General features: G+C 45.9%; 1 protein-coding gene across 1 annotated transcript; it reads left to right on the plus strand.

Annotated features, from left to right (window-relative positions):
• Nucleotides 1–7614: 7614 nt before the first annotated feature.
• On the plus strand, nucleotides 7615–17697 carry LOC148593710 (syncytin-A-like). The gene is made up of 3 exons (XM_088529809.1): nucleotides 7615–7771; nucleotides 16282–17004; nucleotides 17624–17697. The coding sequence occupies exons 1-3, from the start codon at nucleotides 7615–7617 to the stop codon at nucleotides 17695–17697; spliced, it is 954 nt and encodes a 317-aa protein (XP_088385935.1).
• The last annotated feature ends 686 nt before the right edge of the window (nucleotides 17698–18383 follow it).

The following is an 18383-nucleotide window of genomic DNA, read 5'->3' on the forward strand; positions in this document are numbered from 1 at the left end:
AAAGCCAAGAGGGGGAGGCTGAACCATTCAGCTCAGAAATGTCAGCCTGGGACAGGAGTCTCTTGGGGAGTTGTCATGGCAAGGAAGAAATGGCAGTTAAGAGTTGCCACTTCATTCTGTCTTACAAGAAGGTTGTACATGACTTGAGATGTGCCTTTTCTTCTTTGAGGAAAAGAATTGACTTCCAGTGATTCTTCACTAAGTGGCTTTGCCCTTCTACCCATAGAGAAGAGATTTCCGAGAAGCAACGATATAAATGTAAGGACAAATGTTATTTTTCCCCTTTTTTGTATTGTTTATTTGCACTGTATTTTTGTATTGTTTATTTGCACTGTATTTTTGTATTGTTTATTTGTTAAAAAAAAGCCTCTCCTATTTGATTAATTTCCAGAAGTATGGAGTATTTCCCATTCATTTTCACAGAAACAGAGATGTTTAAGCATTACAGTCACTCACAGGAATCATCCTAGGCAAAGCTGAAGTCCAAATACGTGATGTTTCATTGATGCCCACAGGCAGGCTTGTGGGTGTTTCAGAGTGTTTGTCCTACTTAATTTAAAATAACAGGTAACATAAAGCAAATTTGTGCATAATTTACACAGAGAACCAGGTTAAATATTGAGGCTGTAGTGCATAGAGTATTTGGGGGTAGTTACTAGGGATGTATCTGCTCAGCACTTAGGTAGTACTCTGCTTTGATGCCCAGCCTAGATGACACAGGCCACACTTCCTGGAGACCAGGAGAGACAGAACTGTCTGGGGTTTCATCCAGGCTCATGTACGCACCCATTTTGCATGGTTCTGACCAGAACTTTGTCAATGCCTCTCCTCTTATCTTCCTTTCCAGTCTTTCTTTTGCACAGAGAATGGTGCAGCCAGAATATTTCTGTTCTTACTTAATTTCCCCATTTTCGAGTCATAATTTTAGTGTCAGCAGGAAGGCTGTTCTGGGCTTCCTGCCTGGAAAGCAGTGCCTGCCTTCTCGGGGTACCGTCTTGCAGGTGTCCTACCTGCCAAGAAAAAGAGAGCAAGAAACACCTAACAGGTTTCCAGACTGAGCTTCCTGTCTTGCCCTTGGAGAGCAGTCCATGACGTGCAGAGTCTCCTCTAGCCCACCTGTGAAGCCTGGAAGAAATGGCCCAGCGTGTGCTGCCGTTTCCATGCTAACTGGTATTGGCTCCTTGCAAACACACTGAAGCAAGTAGAGAGGCTGAGTTCCCACTGAACCAACCTAGAAACCTGCTAATAAAATAAAGAGCTCTGCTGTTTCTGGTGGAACTACATCTCATGGAGTTGGATAAAACTTGCCTTTCTTCCAGTCTGCGCTAGGTTCAGAAAGTACAAGGTCAACAATTAGTGTCTCAGGTAAAGCTGCTTTCTACTTACAGTCAGGCAGCCTCCCTCAACCATGGGCTGCAGGTATTTCACGCTTCTCTGAAGCACTGGCCACCTCCAGAAGCAACACTGCTACCTAGGGAGTCTGAGTCTTTAGAAGATTGCCTTGTATGGGTTTGTAGTAGGGGTAGTGCCAGACATTAAACTAGTCACAGATAGCTTGGGCAACCAGCCTTCCCCAAACTTTCAGTAAAGGAGTCTAAAATTATAAGAGTAAATACTTAAAAGTAAATAAATAAAGGAATTTTCAAAGGAGATTTCAGTAACAAGTGCACAAGTTCCTTTGGACTAGATACCTGCATTTCTTTTATTCTGTGTTGCCCCCTTGTTGCAGAGGGTTTCTTCCCAGGTGTCATTGCTAGACCAAAACAGTGAACAAGAGAAGAAAGGCTCATTACCTTGCCCCTGGGTCATCCTCATTCCTCTTGCTCTATGCAATTGTTATGAACTGAGTTCAGTTCCATCAAGGTGGGAATTACAGCTTTCAAAAACATGGTGGAAGACAGCAGAGCAAGAGGCCAACTGCAGGCAGTGGCTCTGCCACATCAGGAAATGATGTGGTAAAGATCCGAGGATGATGATGTGCTGTAATGCAAAAGGCTGTTCCACAAGTAGAGTGGAAGACAGCATGTGACTGCCTCTTCACAGCTGCTAAGCTTTGAAGAGAGGAGAAGGAGGGAAACAAAGCCAGAGATGTGTGTTGGACTAGGTTGCTTACGTCTCTTATGGAAGACCTTGCACTGATAAGGATTCTGTTAGTCCTGAGAAGGCAAAGGCAGCCATACCCACGCTGGGACCCAGAGTACAGCAGTGCTGACAAACTGGGCTGTTGCCTCCTTATCTGCCAGGAAAATGCCTTACAGCTGTAACAACTTCTGTCTTTGTGTCCCTTCTATGTTCTAGTCCTCTTTCAGGATGCTGGCAGAAGATTACAATATCATGGTTAACAACGCCTACTTGAGTGATATCCAGTTTCAAGTGGACTCGGGAGAAATCCTTTATGCCCATATGTTTGTGCTGTATGCACGCTGTCCACGGGCTGTTCAGCTGGTAAGTACTGCTGTTAGACTCTTCTCTTCCCCTCGAGTAAAGCCCCTTTGCAGTAACAGGAGTTTGACCGTCTATTCCAGACTGATCACAACAAATGAGTTAGTGATGCCGTACAGTAAGCACAGAGTATTTGGAGATCCAGTGGCAAGTCACTCTGGACCTGCTGATTATGGAGTAGACAGTATTTACAAGCTGTGCTTGTAACTAACCCAGACAGAGGTCTGTCACTCCCACAGGTGCTATGGAGGTAGCTGCATTGACCTGTGCCTTTGGCAAGGCCAGTGAAGTAATTTCTGTGTTCCCAGAAGCATTTTGGTTCATACAGTTTCCAGCCTGCTCCTGTGCAATTTCCTGCAAAGGCAATGAAAGGCAGTGGGCTGAAGACAGGAACTTGCCCTCTGACAGAGCTGCCACCAGACCATACCAACTTCTTGACAAAGTTTTGTCATTCTTTCTGGAATCAGTAGAATTCGTTTTGTCCTCATGCATGATTACAGCAGTTTCAACTCAAGGTGCTTAGGACCATTTATGAGGGGTCCTTGAAAGCTTCAGGGTACAAGTTAACAGCTGTATGGAGCTCCCTATTCCCCAGGGAGCTCTGTATCTCTGGTCATTTTAGCTTCCCTCTGAGGCATCAAATCCTAGCCATAGGAACAGACTTTGACACAAAAAAAAAAAAAAAAAAAAAAAAAAATTAGTGGCCTGATAGAGAGCAGATACTGCTGGTGTTGTTCCTTTATGAGGAAGTGGACCTTGTTTGCTTTCCTTTTACCGCACAGGTTTACGACGAAGGGATATATGTGAAGGTGAAGGACGATGACGACGAGCAGACGCGCCGGGTGCTGCTGAGTGATGTGACAAAAGAGGCAGTCCTCGCACTCCTGCGATATCTTTACACTGCTTATACTGACATCCCTGCTAGAATCGTGCCCCAGCTGAGGGCTTTGGCTACCAGGTTTGTATCATATGAGTGTGCTTTGGGTCACCTCATGCTTTCAGCCACATGGACTTTAACCTGATACCTTCTGTTGTGGTTTCAGTGGCTTTCACAAAACTCATTTCACTTGAGATGCAAGTACCTCTGCTTCCATCTTAAGTGAAATATGAACAGAAGAGCCTCATTTTTTCATGAATCTTTCTTCAGGTTACATCTGCTTGAGATTTTCTATTTTTGGTTTATGACTAGAACACTTTTGCCAAGTTTTGTCTCATGATCTTTAATGACAGCTGATGGTGGCAATGGTGATGAGTGTAATTCTCAAAGCATTGCCCTAGTGACACACTTAATCTGAATGAGACTTGCATTATGTGGATGCAGGGAATGCTAATTTGTTATGTCAGTCATGATCCTAGACATGTGTTAGATAATGAACTTGAAACAGCAGCAGATGAAACACATTCTATCGGATCAAAATCACTTAGTTCTGGAAATGTAGGTGTCCTCCTTTTAAAGTAATTCTGAAAAAGACCAGGAAAAAAAATCTGCTCTTTTATGTTGATAGTCAGTTAAACTCATACCTAATCAAGGAGAACTGATTATCCTCTGTAGTGGCAGCGATGCATTGTTTGGAATGGAGGAAATAAGTGTGAAACCTGAGAAGATTATGGTGACACGGAGTGAAAACCTGAAATTGTTATTGACTTTATTAATGTTGAAACTGCATGTCTAATTTGGCACAACAGTTTCACAAATTAAATTTAACTTTCTTTACAAGACTCACTAGATTGATGAGGCAACTATAACATTTTGGAATTTTGAATGAATTTTGAGGGAGATTAACATTTCTGTTACATTCTTGCAGGTTTGATTTAAGGGAACTTGTGCTCAAGTGTAAGGACTGCGCTGAAGAGAGCCAGGCATCTTCTGGAGTGGATCCAGAAGATGATCTCCTCTCTGCGAGAGACGATGAAGATAATGATAACAGAGCTGAGAACTTCAAAGAGCTCCTGAACTCAGTGTGGGTGGCTGAAGATGAGGAAGAAGAAGCTGTGCTAAACCCTGCATGCCAGAAGGAAGACGACAACAGGGTGGGTGAACAGGAGCCGGAGGAAATATATGAGTTTGCTGCAACTCAAAGAAAAATGGTTCAAGACAAACTGGAGATGAGTGAAGGCACAGATTACAACATCTGTAGGGATACTGAGGTAGCCCAAGGTGCGAACCAGCAGACTAAGAAAAAAGAGGCAAAAAGGTCCGTATCTGCCTTGATAAGCAATGACTTCAAACATCTGAGGGAAGACAATGATGTGGAAACATCCAAATGTGACTTGTCTGAAGAAGAGAAAATGCAGAATACAAGTGGATGCAAAAATGGGAATGCCACAAGCATCAATTTTGAGTCTTGTCAGTTTGAGCCTCAGAAGTGGGTTAGGAGATGGGAAAGTGGGAAAGATTTCAAGTTGTCTGAGGCTTCACATAATATGGGAGAAGGAGACCGCTTGGAAGAACAACAATTCACCAACTGTTCACTGCACAATGATACTGATAGGCGTGAAAATTATAAATGCTTATTTTCCAAAAATCAGATAGAATACTGTGAGCCTTCTCCAATGAAAGAAGTTATCAAAGAGTCAGGAAAGGCTGTTAGCGAAAAACATGCTGATGTTAATGATTTGCTTCCTTACTCCAAGTCACAAAAAGACCTCTCTCCACACAGGGATGGTTTTTGTGGCAGTCCTCCTCTCAAATCTTATATGTCTTTTTATCCTGCTGTTGGTTCTTCACCTATGTCTTCAGAATCGGATAGGAAATTTCCCAGAGAAGCAAAAACACCAGAGAGAAATCAAAAACCATTCCTGTCTCCCAAAATAGCTTTCCAGAAAGCCAATGAGCAGGACATTACATCAGGAAATCGGAACATAGAGAGCACAATTTCTCCAAAAGAGCTTTTCTGCACTGATTTAAACAAGCATAAATATGCTTCAGTTTTGTCAACACCAGTCATAAAAACTCCGGATGTTGCAGTCCAGAACAGAAAAGAGGCTGATATTATTTTTTCATCTTCTGATGATGAAATGGAGCTAGAACAAGAGAGGAAGTTACCAGAGTCTGGCTCTCCTGAAAGTTTCCTGAAGCCCAGATTCTGGGAAGTTTCGGATAGTGAAGAGGAGGAATTCCCACAGATGCTTTTTTTAACTGAGAAGGTGTCAGCTTCGGCAGATGCCTGTCCGACAGACCTTGCAAAGACTCCCGGTGAGAGCTTGTATCTGTACAGAGTTCACTGAAGTAGGTTAAATTGTTGTCATTTTAGGTGATCATCCTGTTTGTTGTTCACCTGCTATATTGAGAGGGTGTTTTGGCCTTCTCATCCAAAGCAGTCAGGGCCAGGCACAAGAAGGTACAGTCAGCTTCTGATGTGGGGGAGTGCAACTAAATACGTGGGATAGTTGGAGCGTAGCCATTTGTGATCCATTCATGCTGCTGCTTTGACAGTGATCGTATGCATTGTAGAAATGATGAGACATTACCTGGGAGGGGAAAAAAAATCAAACAGCCTTCACTTTGCATGCTAGGGAATGATTATTCCTTGCAGTAATGGGTCTTGTTTTTCATGCATTCATCACTGATGTATGTGCTAACAATTACACGAAGACATCGGGTAAGCTTTGCTTCCAGTGGTAGAAGATAGAGGTTGGCTGGAAGTAGGTGCCTCTCCTGCCCACGGGTAGGCTCTCTGCATATTTTCCTGCAAAGCTCTTCTGATTTGCCTTTGCTTTGACTTGCCCTGCCCTTGTGTTTGCTGATTGTAGGCTCTTCCAACAGATTTTTGTGTGTCCGGCACTGGTCCCAACTGGAGGACACAGTGAGCGGTTTCAGGACGCACACAAGACTAAGGGCCAAGCTGCTCTTTGCCACCAGATTGCACTTAGTGGTGTCAGGAGCTGGGCCTTGTCTGCTTGAATGTCTGATGACACAGAGAACACTAGCCTCTGGGGTCATACCCTTCTGGGGTCAGCTGCTTACTAGGACAGTTCCTTCCATCTAAGCTCTAAGAACAGTAATTTATCCCTTAATATTTATTAGATATATTACTAATTATACTATCGTAAGTAATTAGTTTAACAAGCAGGATTTAGAACATGACCTGAGACTGACTGTGCTTCACAGTATCAGGAAATCAGTATCACTAAATCAGTATCTAATTCAGGCCCCCAGAACCTTGACTTGTTCAGTTTCTTCTGCATCAAGTCTCTCCTATGCAATTTTCTTCCTTGGGAAAGAACCACTTCACAGAATTCAGTAAACATATATTTTTAATTACCTTGCAGCAGTTCTATCAAAGCCTCCAGTGGGCTTTTTTATTCAGACCTAACATATGGCTCAATTTGTTTTCTGATTTAAAGACACTAAAAAGCAAATATCCTAGACCCAAGGAAGACGAAAGTGTTGATCTGTTCAGTATAAAGGTATTTAGTAGAGCAGCTTGCAGACAAGTAGTTCTTCTTAAACAGTTACTATATAACATTAAAATATCTGCCACCAGGAGGGGAAGATATCATCCCTCCTATATCCTTCTGTACTAATTCTGATGACAATTTCATTCTGTTGCAGAACCTGCCTGTCAAGAGAAGGACAAGTCTCCTGAGACTCCTATGACACCAATGCCAGCTTACTCCCTTATGAAGACCCCAGAACTGAAGAGGGAGTTGAGCAGGTTAGCACTGCTTCTACAAGTATATCTAGAAAAAAAAAAGTACAAGTACATCTCTTTATGAGCAGAAAAAATGCATGGAAGTTCCATCTCCATATGAGGAAGAACTTCTTTACTGTTTGGGTGTCACAGCCCTGGAACAGGCTGCCCAGAGAGGTTGTGGAGTCTCCTCCCCTGGAGATCTTCCAAACCCGCCTGGATGTCACCCTGTGCCACATGTTCTAGGTGTCCCTGCTGGAGCAGGGGGGTTGGACTAGATGATTTCGAGAGGTCCCTTCCAACCCCAACCATTCTGTGATTCTGTGAGAAACCTGCTGGTAGGTGGTGTGAAAGGCAGCTACTGTGCTAAAGGGGAAAACTTGATGGTTTTCCAATGTCATGCTCTTCCAGCTGGCCACTGAGCTTCCTGGCCTGGTCACATTGCTGAGCTATAGCAGTGGAAGGCGCAGCATTATCTTAGGCTTAAGTCCTACCTTTCTCTTTCAGATTTGGAGTTCGTCCTTTCCCAAAACGCCAGATGGTGTTAAAGTTGAAGGCCATATTCCAGTATCCTCACCAGGACGTGGATACGGATGTGGATATTGACACAGAGGATGATATCCCATCCTCCCAGCTTCCCCCACAGAGGCCTCCAGCCAAGCGCCGTAGGCAGCTGAAGACTAACGGGCATGCTGGTGGGAAACGTGCCAAAATCTCAGAAACCGTGAGAAAAAAGCAGCAGGTTGTTAAGGCTTCTTCAGCACTCGCTGGGCAGGGTGCTGGGGGCGAGGGTTTGGTCACACCCCCTGCAACAGGCTGTGCAGCAGCTGAGAAAGGAAATGAAAGGATGTATCAGCCCAGAGGAACCAGGGAGCAGAACACACCAACTGTATCTCCAGAGAGGGGCTCTCTGGTAGCTGATAAGGAGGAGCTGATGCTCTCATCATCTCAGGAATCTTCATATTCTCAGGAATCTTCATCCTCGCTGGATGGCAGTGACGTCTCTACTGGTATACAGAGGTAGGGGAACAAAATACTAACGAAGGAGTCTACTGTGCAGCACAGAGATGAGCTGGGAAAATGGGAAATATAAGTGTCAATGCAGAATACAGGGGATCTGTACTGTAGCCAGCTTCCCTGAGCTTTTGTCACTTGAAGTAAGTTCTTCTGTTGTACGTTTCAGTCTAATTGCTAGTGAGCTATTCTGAGAGCACAGAAATGCTCACGGGTGAAACTGCACATGGGCAGAGCTCAAAGCTGGCACTGCAAGGAGCCTCGCAGGGTTGAGTGAGAGCCTGCAAGAGGAGCAGGGAGCGCTGCTCGGTGAGCACTGCGTGTGGTGCTGCACAGAGCAAGTGTGTCAGCAGTAGTGCAGCAGGAGCAAGGAATGCCGGGCAGCACCGGCACAGCTTGATGTGCAGGTTTGCAGAACACGTGGCGTGTTCTGCCTCCCTCCCTTTGGCAATTGCTGGTGTCGGAGATCCTACACAGGGCATTGCAAGGGTTGGCAGCCAGGGACTTGGGCATCTCTGAGTGTGCCCTTGATGACCAGTTGTTTCCTTGATTGTTTTTTGCACTTTTTCTCACTTTTAGTTCTTGTAGCAATATATCCGAAGATGAGGAAGAGGAGCTCCCAGCTTCTCAGACAGCAGCCCAGGAAGCAGATACACTGGACGCAGTGGGAAACTGCATCATTTCAAATTCAGTCCTGTACCACAAGGTCCTCTTTTACGAGCCAATTGAGCTGGCTGCACTGCACCGAGAGCTGAAAGCAAACGGCATGAAGATTTCCAAGGCAAAGCTGATGGATTTTCTAGATGCTTACTGTATCACCTTCACCACGGCTGCAGAGCGGAAGGAGAAGGAAGCCAAAGGCAAGGGGAACGGAAGACAGAGGAAACGCTACTGAATGGAGCCTCTCTCCCATTTCCAGCGGCAGCTGCAAAGATCCCTCCTGTTGGTGCACTCCCCTGCTGCTTCTCCTCTTTATCTTTGCTTTCCATTTTTTCCTAATAAGTTTTAGTTCCCTAATAAGATCTTTTTTCCTGAATCTTCAGACTCTCCAAGTAGTTATTTATTCAGTATTTGAGCGGCCCTACTGATTGCTACGCAGGGGACATTGTGGAAATAAGAGGCCTTTGCTGTCCTTGGTTAATTTGGTGGTCTCTGGTAAAACTCCTCAATCTGTGTGCAGCTGTTCTTCTAAACTATTTCTCATGGCTTTGCAGTGTCCTCTAACACCAGCAATTGTGTGAAAGCCTGGATTCCAACATTCCACTGTGTGTGTCCAGCATGTAGCAGGTATTGGCGTGCTGGGATCTCCAAGATATAATCTGCTCCATTTTCTGAGGGCTGTGTTACCTTGTCTTTGTAGTCCGATCAGAGCACATCCTTGACAGAGGTGGGGTTTTTTGTTTTTGTTTTTTTAAGGAGATGGTATTATAGCGATTAAATCTCTTCCTTGAACAGTCTCTTCTTAAACCTATTGTAAAAGAAGTTGTGAACATCATCTGGAACTCTTGCACAAACTCCTGGACCCTAAAAGGTCATCTTTTATATGTATTTTGTGAGCTCTTCTGACTTTGATGTGTTTTGAGGGCTTTGGATCTGAAAAGGTCTTGGCAAAAAGGACACATTGTTATTTTTTTTAAAAAAGGAGCCACTTTTGTAACGTATTTATGTATTCTGGAAATTATTTATATTTTTGATATATTATAGCCTTTTTATTTAATTTATATAAATAAACAGAATAAGATCTTGATGATAAACTGTAACAGGTAATGCCTTAGGAAGGCCCGGGGCAGCCTAAGCAGCAGTCCTGGGTCTAGCTGGGAGCAGTAGTGGCTCCACAGTGAGGGCTCTGGCTGGAAGGGTCCTCAGCAGAGGACGGAAGGACAAGGTGAGTCGTGGCACAGGGGCCCAGCAGCAAGGAGAGCTGGAACAAGGGATTGCTGCGCAGTGGCTGGAGAGAGGAAGATCACCAGGTTTGTTTGAGATGGAGAGCACCAAGGTAGGAGAGACTCCAGGTAAGGCTGGGGAAGGTGTTTTGGTCAGCCAGAAGGAGAGATGGGGAAGACTTCCTTGCAGAAAAAGGCCAAGTTTTGCCTTAAGTGGCATTCTAGGAAATACTGTTTCCCATAATGTATCACGTATTTCTCTCTTGTCAGTCTTAATATCTGAAAATAAGTAAGATCCCTTTCCATCTTCTCTGCTGTATTCCTAGTCAAGACATTTATCATCAAAACTTTTGCAATCAATTCTTTCTTATATCTTGACCTTCAGCAAATACAGTGTTACACTTTGGGCATATAAATTACAATCGTTCAACTAATAGGACTGCACCAAAAGAAACTTGGTAGCATGTTAAGAAAAAAAAATTTTAAAAAGAACAGTTACTGAAAATGCCTATATCCTCTTTTCTGTCATCCTTAAGCCTTTCAACAGAACACTTTGCCTAATGAAACAAAACAAAAATTTAACAACTGTGCCATTCGGATTGGAGATAACATTTTGCAGAGGCTTGTCTCAGTATTCTTGTGGCTACAGTTGACAAAATTAAATGGTTTTCCTAATTCTAACAATTCTCCCAAAAGAGGAAAAATGACTTGCAGCATGTCAGTTAGGTCACAATGCAGCCTGCATGCTGCAAATTATCAGAAAGCCATTATTCATTCACCTGCTCCGTTAATCTGTACGCAAGGGTGTCTCTTCCAGCTAATATTGATGTTTCCATCTGCCAGTGATGACGTTATCAATCAGTTTCATCTGTATACTTTTCTCTGTTTTCGTATGTTCCTAACACAGGGTCATATCTCTCTTGGAAAATCCATTGTCTCTCTAAGAAAAAAACCTTTTCAACTAAGATTTGAATTGTTTCCTACGTTACAAAGTAGCCAATATGTTATTGGCAATGCATAAAGCCTTTGGCCTACCCCGACACACCTGATGAGCTCCAAATGAGCTTGGGAAAAAACCATTTCCAAATGTGTGTGACAACGAAGTGATCTGTGTGAGTGCCTATGGATACTAGTAGAGCAACTGTTGCAGCTACTGCCTGTTGTTTTGTGCATTATCACATTTCCTACCTACAAAATCAGTAGGGTGATGACTGTTGTGCCCTCCCTTTCTACCTGACCAATAACTCCCAACTATTGTGTTTACGGTGCTAAAGTTTAGGTACCGAAGTGCTAAATACAAGAACAGCCTTGTGCTCATCCAAGGGCCTCCTGGAGCCTTTGGTAGCTCCATGCTGGTGGATTCCGTGGGCTTTGGTCAGTGACCTGTGCGCTTCAGCTCCATGGTGGCCATACGAAGGACGGGGGGAGGCCTGGCCACGCAGGTCCCACGGAGGTTCCTGGGGACACAGGTAACGCGTTCACGGTGCGTTCCGACCTCCTTGCGTGCGGTTGCTCTTCCCTTTCATCTCGCCCCAGCCGCGGTGGTGGCTGACGTGTGTCCCTGGTGCCGGCAGCCCTCCTGGCGGCCTCCTAGGGCAGGTCTCCGCTCTCCTGCTTTGCCCCTCTGCTTTCGCTGGGGACCTCGAGGGCCAAGAACCTTCCTCCTGCTCCTGCACGAGGCCTCTGCTTTCGCTGGGGACCTCGAGGGCCAAGAACCTTCCTCCTGCTCCTGCACGAGGCTCAGGAGCGGCTCCCCCGCGTGACAGCAGCGCTTCCCCCACGGGGGAGCCGCGTGCTGCAGGTAACGAGCTTGCCCGCCGTTCATACTCGGCAGCAACGGGCCCTGAACGGCGAGAAGCGCCTCGTAACGCGCCCGGACAGCGCCGAGCACCAGCAGCAGCGCCGCCGCCATTTCACGTCATCCTCGCAGGCCGCGGCCGCGACCGCCGCCTGCCATTGGCCGCCGCCGTCACGTGGCTCCGCCGCCGGGCTGTGGGCGAAAGGATCAATGTGCAATTTGCAAAAAGAAAGGACACTGGAAAAATGAGTGTCCAGAAAAAGGAGAAAGGAGGCCACCTAGAGTACTGGTGGCAAAAGAAGATAGTGACTGAAGGGGCCGGGACTCGGAACCCTTCCCCGAGTCTTGGGTAGAATTAGAAATGGAAGGGAAACGTGTAAAATTTCTGGTAGACACAGGGGCTGAATACTCAGTAATAAATAAAGCAGCGGGGAAACTATCGACAAGGAAAGCTCGAGTACGAGGGGTAAATGGGAGTAAGGTATATCGGTGGACATCAGAAAGGAAGGTAGATGTAGCTAATAGACAAATCACACATTCATTCTTGTATATACCGGAGAGTCCGGTACCCTTAATGGGCCGGGATCTCCTAACTAAATTGGGGGTAAGGATATATTTCGAGGACGATGGGGTAAAGATCAATGACCGGGAAGGACAACCAATACAGGTCCTGACTGTTAGATTAGAGGACGAATATAGACTGTATGAAGAGAGGAAGGAAGAAATTGGACCAGAAACTCAAAAATGGATGAGGGAACTCCCGGAAGTATGGGCAGAGAATTCAGGGGTAGGAGAGGTTAAAGGGAAAACTCCTCTGGTCGTGGAATTAAAACCAGGAGCTCACCCGATTAGCGTTAAACAGTACCCAATGACCCCTGAAGCTCGACAAGGGATAGCGAAGCACATTAAAAGGTTACTGGAAGCTGGCATTCTGCGTAAATGCAAATCTCCTTGGAATACTCCTCTACTGCCAGTAAAGAAGCCCGGAGGAGATTTCAGGCCAGTTCAAGATCTGAGAGAAGAGTGGAGGATGTGCATCCTACAGTCCCGAATCCATACACTCTGTTAAGTACGATGCCACCAGATATGGGATGGTATACAGTTTTAGACTTAAAGGATGCCTTCTTTACCATCCCCCTGACAAAACAGAGCCAGGAAATGTTTGCTTTTGAATGGGAAGATCCCGAGAGCGGATACAAGGGTCAGTTAACTTGGACCCGATTACCACAAGGGTTCAAAAATTCGCCGACTTTGTTTAATGAAATACTGCAGGAAGATTTGAGTGAATTCAGGAGACAGAATCCTAGTGTGAAATTGCTTCAGTATGTGGATGATCTGCTGCTAGCAGCAAGAACGAAAGAGGAGTGCGAGGAAGGTACAAGGAAGTTGTTGCAAGAATTAAATAAACTAGGCTACCGAGCAAGTGCTAAGAAAGCTCAGCTATGTAGTCCTGAAGTAACATATCTGGGATATAAGATACGAGATGGTAGGAGATGGCTAACTGATGCCATGAAAGAGACTGTTCTTCGGATTCAGGAGCCCAGATCTCCAAGGGAGGTTCAAGAATTCTTGGGGACAGTAGGATACTGCCGTTTGTGGATACCTGGATTTGCAGAAAAAGCGAAACCTCTGTATGAGGCGAGTCGAGAGAAACCGGACTGGCAGTGGACAGAAGCTATGGGAAAATCTTTTGAGGAACTGAGATTAGCCCTGCTCGAGGCCCCTGCACTTGCACTCCCGGACCCAGATATGTGAGCGAAAGAGCGGGAATTGCTAAGGGAGTGTTAACGCAGAAGCAAGGACCTTGGAAAAGGATAGTGGCATACTTATCAAAGAAATTAGACCCAGTTGCCGCAGGGTGGCCCTCATGACTTAGAATTATTGCAGCCGTGGCGTTAATGGTTAAGGACGCAGACAAACTCACGTTTGGGCAAAAGCTGTATGTAACGGCTCCTCGTTACGCAGAGGCATTACTCAAACAGCCGCCTGAAAGATGGATAACAAATGCTAGGCTGACTCATTATCAAGCCTTGCTTTTAAACCCAGGAAGAATTATGTATACGTCCCCAACGACTTTAAATCCAGCCACCCTCCTACCTAACCCAGAATATGAAACACCTGTGCATAATTGTCAGGAGGTGTTAGCTGAAACTGCGACAGTGCGGGAAGATTTAAAGGATGAGCCACTACAAGGGGGAAAAGTGTGGTTTACAGATGGAAGTAGCTTGGTCGAGCAAGGAAAAAGAAGGGCGGGAGCTGCAGTGGTAAATCAGAAGGGAGAAATAGTTTGGAGCCAGCGTTTACCAGACGGCACTTCGGCTCAGAGAGCGGAACTGATAGCCTTGGCTAAGGCACTAGAAATGGCAGAAGGAGAGCGAGTGACGATTTATACAGATAGTCGCTACGCATATGGGACAGTGCATATACACGGAGCAATATACAGAGAAAGGGGATTTCTTACCTCCGCAGGAAAAGAAATCCGAAACAAAGAAGAGGTTTTGCACTTGCTGTCAGCTTTGCAGAAACCAAAAGCAGTGGCAATTGTGCATACCTTAGGACATCAGAAGAAAACCGATACGATAAGTAGAGGGAATGCAGCTGCAGATAGTGCAGCCCGGCGAGCTGCGTTAGAAGGACAAATACAAAGGGTACTAGCCCTGACTCACAACACTTTAAGAGAAGAAGAGGAAACTGGAGAGGATGAATACACCCCGGAGGAGAGGGAGTGGATTCAAAAGGTCGCAGAAAAGCAAAGTGCAGGAGAAGGACATTACGATACAGAAGGAAGAATGTTAATTCCTAAGTGGTTGGAACAGAAGATGGTGCAACAGTTACACAGTACCACACACTTGGGGGAAAGAAAAATGGGACTGTTAATAGAAAAGTTTGGGTTGAGATTCCAAGATCAGAGGAAAATATTAAGAGGGATAATAGAGGGGTGTCAAGCATGTCCGGAAATGAAACCATTGAGGGTCAGGAAGGTACATGAAGGTATAAGGGAAAGGGGTGGTGAGCCTGGAAGGCATTGGGAAGTAGACTTTACAGAAATAAAACCAGGTAAATACGGATATAGATATCTGTTGGTATTAGTAGACACCTTTTCAGGGTGGGTGGAGGCCTTTCCCACTAAGCAAGAAACAGCCCAGGTGGTACCGAAAAAACTTTTGGAAGAAATAATCCCCAGATATGGGATACCGGTGAGCATCGGGTCTGATAATGGACCAGCTTTTGTGGCAAGGGTTACACAGGAATTAGACCGAGCACTGGGAACCAACTGGAAATTGCATTGTGCCTATAATCCTCAAAGTTCGGGTCAGGCGGAAAGGATGAACAGAACCTTAAAGGAAACCCTTGCTAAGCTAGTAAAAGAGACTGAAGAGAACTGGGTAACAATGCTACCTTTTGCCCTATACCGGGTCCGGATAACTCCATATGTACTAGACTTTACACCATTTGAAATAATGTTTGGGACCCTACCCCCAGTATATCCGTTAGAGATAAGGAAGGGAATAACTAAAAACTCAGGAATGAGGAAAGAGATGCAGATCTTAAAAGAAATACAAGATGAGTTATTCCCATTACTACAAAACTGGTATAAAAGAAATCAGAAGGGGTCAGAAATGGATATCGAACCTGGAGATTGGGTGTGGGTAAAAAGGCATAACCCAAAAACATTAGAAAGCAGATGGAAGGGACCTTATGTAGTAATTTTAGTAACACCCACTGCCGTTAAGGTCGATGGAATAGGACATTGGATTCACCATTCCCACGTCCGGAAGCTAAACAAAGAAGAGCGGAAGAAAGCAGAGGAGTGGGAGGTTCGAAGGAATAGTAACAATCCTCTGAAATTGAAATTAATTAGGAAAAATGTACAGTAACACAATTTGGGTAATTATGGTCCTGCTAATTATGATTCTGAGGTGTTCTAATGGGATATACAACATAGAAGAGAGAAGTAATATGTGGGTGACTTGGGCAAATAACACGGGGAATCAGGAATTCTGCCTGTCCCTCACCACCGCTAGTAATCCATTCAGAACCTGCTTGTTTGGGAAGCCGGGATTTGATGACAACAGTTTTAAAAAAGTATCTACGGGAAACTGTTCAGGGGTAGTAAGTGCCTCGGAATGTGCCGTAAGGCTAATTAAGGGATTAAATACCTCATTGCCTTGGGACCCGCAAGAGCTCAATTTGATGGGGGCACAAGCAATTGGAAATAGTTCCAATAATTGGACCCAAACGTGTTTTATGTTTGGGGACAAGTTTTTTGGAGAAAAGGGAGGAGTGAGATTCCTGGCACAATGGAACATTATAATTAAAGGAGGCCCTAGGCCCCAATGGTGGAATGCTTCGGGTTGGACTGATGTATCTCCCGACCCAATATTCGACTGGCGTAAGACCATAGGAGGAGATGGAACCTTCGGTCCCATATATGCAAACGGGACATTCTGTGGGATAAATGGGACAGTCGATGGGTTACAAGAACGGTACCCTGCGGGATTACCCTTAGGAGCATATGGGGGGGATCCATCAGGACAGGTACATAATAGGACAGATTTACTATGGAATAATGATACCGCTAAGGCCTTGCCAGATGGAGTGTTTCTAATTTGTGGGGATAGAGCATGGCAGGGAATACCTAAGAATGCCTATGGGGGACCGTGTTATTTAGGGCAACTGGCAATGATAGCCCCGTCTAGAGCTAAGTTGTTAACTATGAAGCAGGAACAAAGAAGGCAAAAGCGTTCCCTTGGTTTAACACCGGAATGTGATGATAACGTACAATTAATATCTGTAACCGCGCGGGTCGCCTTAGCTATCTTTGTGCCAGGAGCTGCAGCAGGAAATGCATTAAGGGAGCTTTCGAAGTTAGCCTGTTGGAGTGAGAAGCAAGCAAATGCGACAACCGAGGTATTGGAACAACTCCTGCTCGATCAGAACAGCCTGCGACACGCACTACTACAGGACAGAGCGGCTATAGACTTCTTGCTCCTCGCCCATGGACAGGGATGTGAGGAGTTTGAAGGACTATGTTGTTTTAACCTGTCGGACCATAGCCAATCGATTCAACAACAATTGCGCTGGCTCAAGGAACACACTCAGAAGATAACACGGGAAGAAGGACTGATGGACGGATGGCTAGAGTCATTGTTTGGAGGGTTACCTGGGTGGATATCAGGACTGATAAAAGAAGGATTACACGTATTTGTAATTCTGTTATTACTGTTACTGTGTATCTGTATAATGTGGAAATGTGTAATGGGGGTAATGGAAAAAGCTACAAATCGAGTTAATTCTATGCACATAATGTTCATGCGACAAACTCAGAAAGATCGAGAAAGGATTCTCTGATATTAGCAAAAGAAAAAGGGGGGAATGTAGGGTGCATTAGCAGGGAAGGTAGGGGTTAAATAGCTAATGTAGAATAAGCTGAGTCTTAGAGCACAAGGACCCATGATAACTGGCAGAGTCCGGATGTCTTGCTCATGGCAGGGGCAGAACCCTTGATAGATGGCAGGGTCAGGATGCCCTGCTCATGGCAAGGTCTGGACCCTTGATAGGTGGCGGGGTTAGGGTGCCCTGCCCTCAATCAGGATGATAGGGGGGCTGCTTATCCAGATGTTTTAATTCAGCAAAATAGATAACATTAACAAGAATGCAAAACAGGAAAACGGGAGGGGGAACACTCTTGGGTAAGAACGGTATAAAAGAGGGACGCTCGAAGTGGTCGGGGTCCGTGGTGTGACCCCTGCGTGGGAAAGCCCGGACCCCAGCTAGCTGGTAATACTTATTATCTTTCTTCTATTAATAAAAGACAATATATCTATGGTGGTTGTCTCTCTCCCTGTCAGTTCGGATACCGGACCTAACAACACCTCACACCAAGGAGAACAAGCCAGGTCAAAGCGCCCATGAGGGATGGTGACTCAAGTCTCACCGTGTAAAGAAGAGGCATTTCTTTCTCACATCTTTTCCCTCCAGCGTGTGTCGTTAAAGGTGCCAGAAATATCAAGGGGTGGCAAAGATGCTGCTGGTGCGCTGGGCTTGGAGGTGGCAAAGGCCCCCACTTTCCAGGGGTAAAAAAAACAACAACAACAAACAAGGAGCTGTATGTGTATAATTCCCTTATCTCTACAGTTTTGCTTTACATTCACTGGCCCGTCCAACAGGGCCTGCACATCAGGACACATTCACACGAGAGCCAAGCGAGGCCGACGTTGGCGACGCGGCACAAACGGGGCCTTTGCGGAGATGTCAGAATCGCCGTGGCTGGAGTGAAGCCTGGCGCTGAGGGCAGCGCAGGCCCCCGGGCCCCGCGCCTGCTGCTCGGGGCTCAGCGCTGCCCCGTCCTGACGCGGCTGCTCCGCAGCGGCTCCGCTCTGGGCCGCAGCCCCCGGCACCTCGGGCCCGTCCTGGCCGGCAGTGGAGCAGGCGCCGGGACCGGCCCAGCCGCGTCGCCCCCTCAGTTCACGCGGCAGGCGCGGAGCAGCAGCAGCTGCAGCTGGATGAAGACGGGCGCCATGACCAGCCCGTACCAGAGCTCGCGCGTGCCCTCTGCCAGCTTGCGGCACAGCAGCAGCTCGAAGACGAACTGGAGCCCCAGCACGGTGA

This window comes from Tinamus guttatus, unplaced genomic scaffold (genome assembly GCF_059628265.1).
Source record: "Tinamus guttatus ecotype Peru unplaced genomic scaffold, ASM5962826v1 Tinamus_guttatus_pri_ptg000348l, whole genome shotgun sequence".
NCBI classification, from domain to species: domain Eukaryota; kingdom Metazoa; phylum Chordata; class Aves; order Tinamiformes; family Tinamidae; genus Tinamus; species Tinamus guttatus.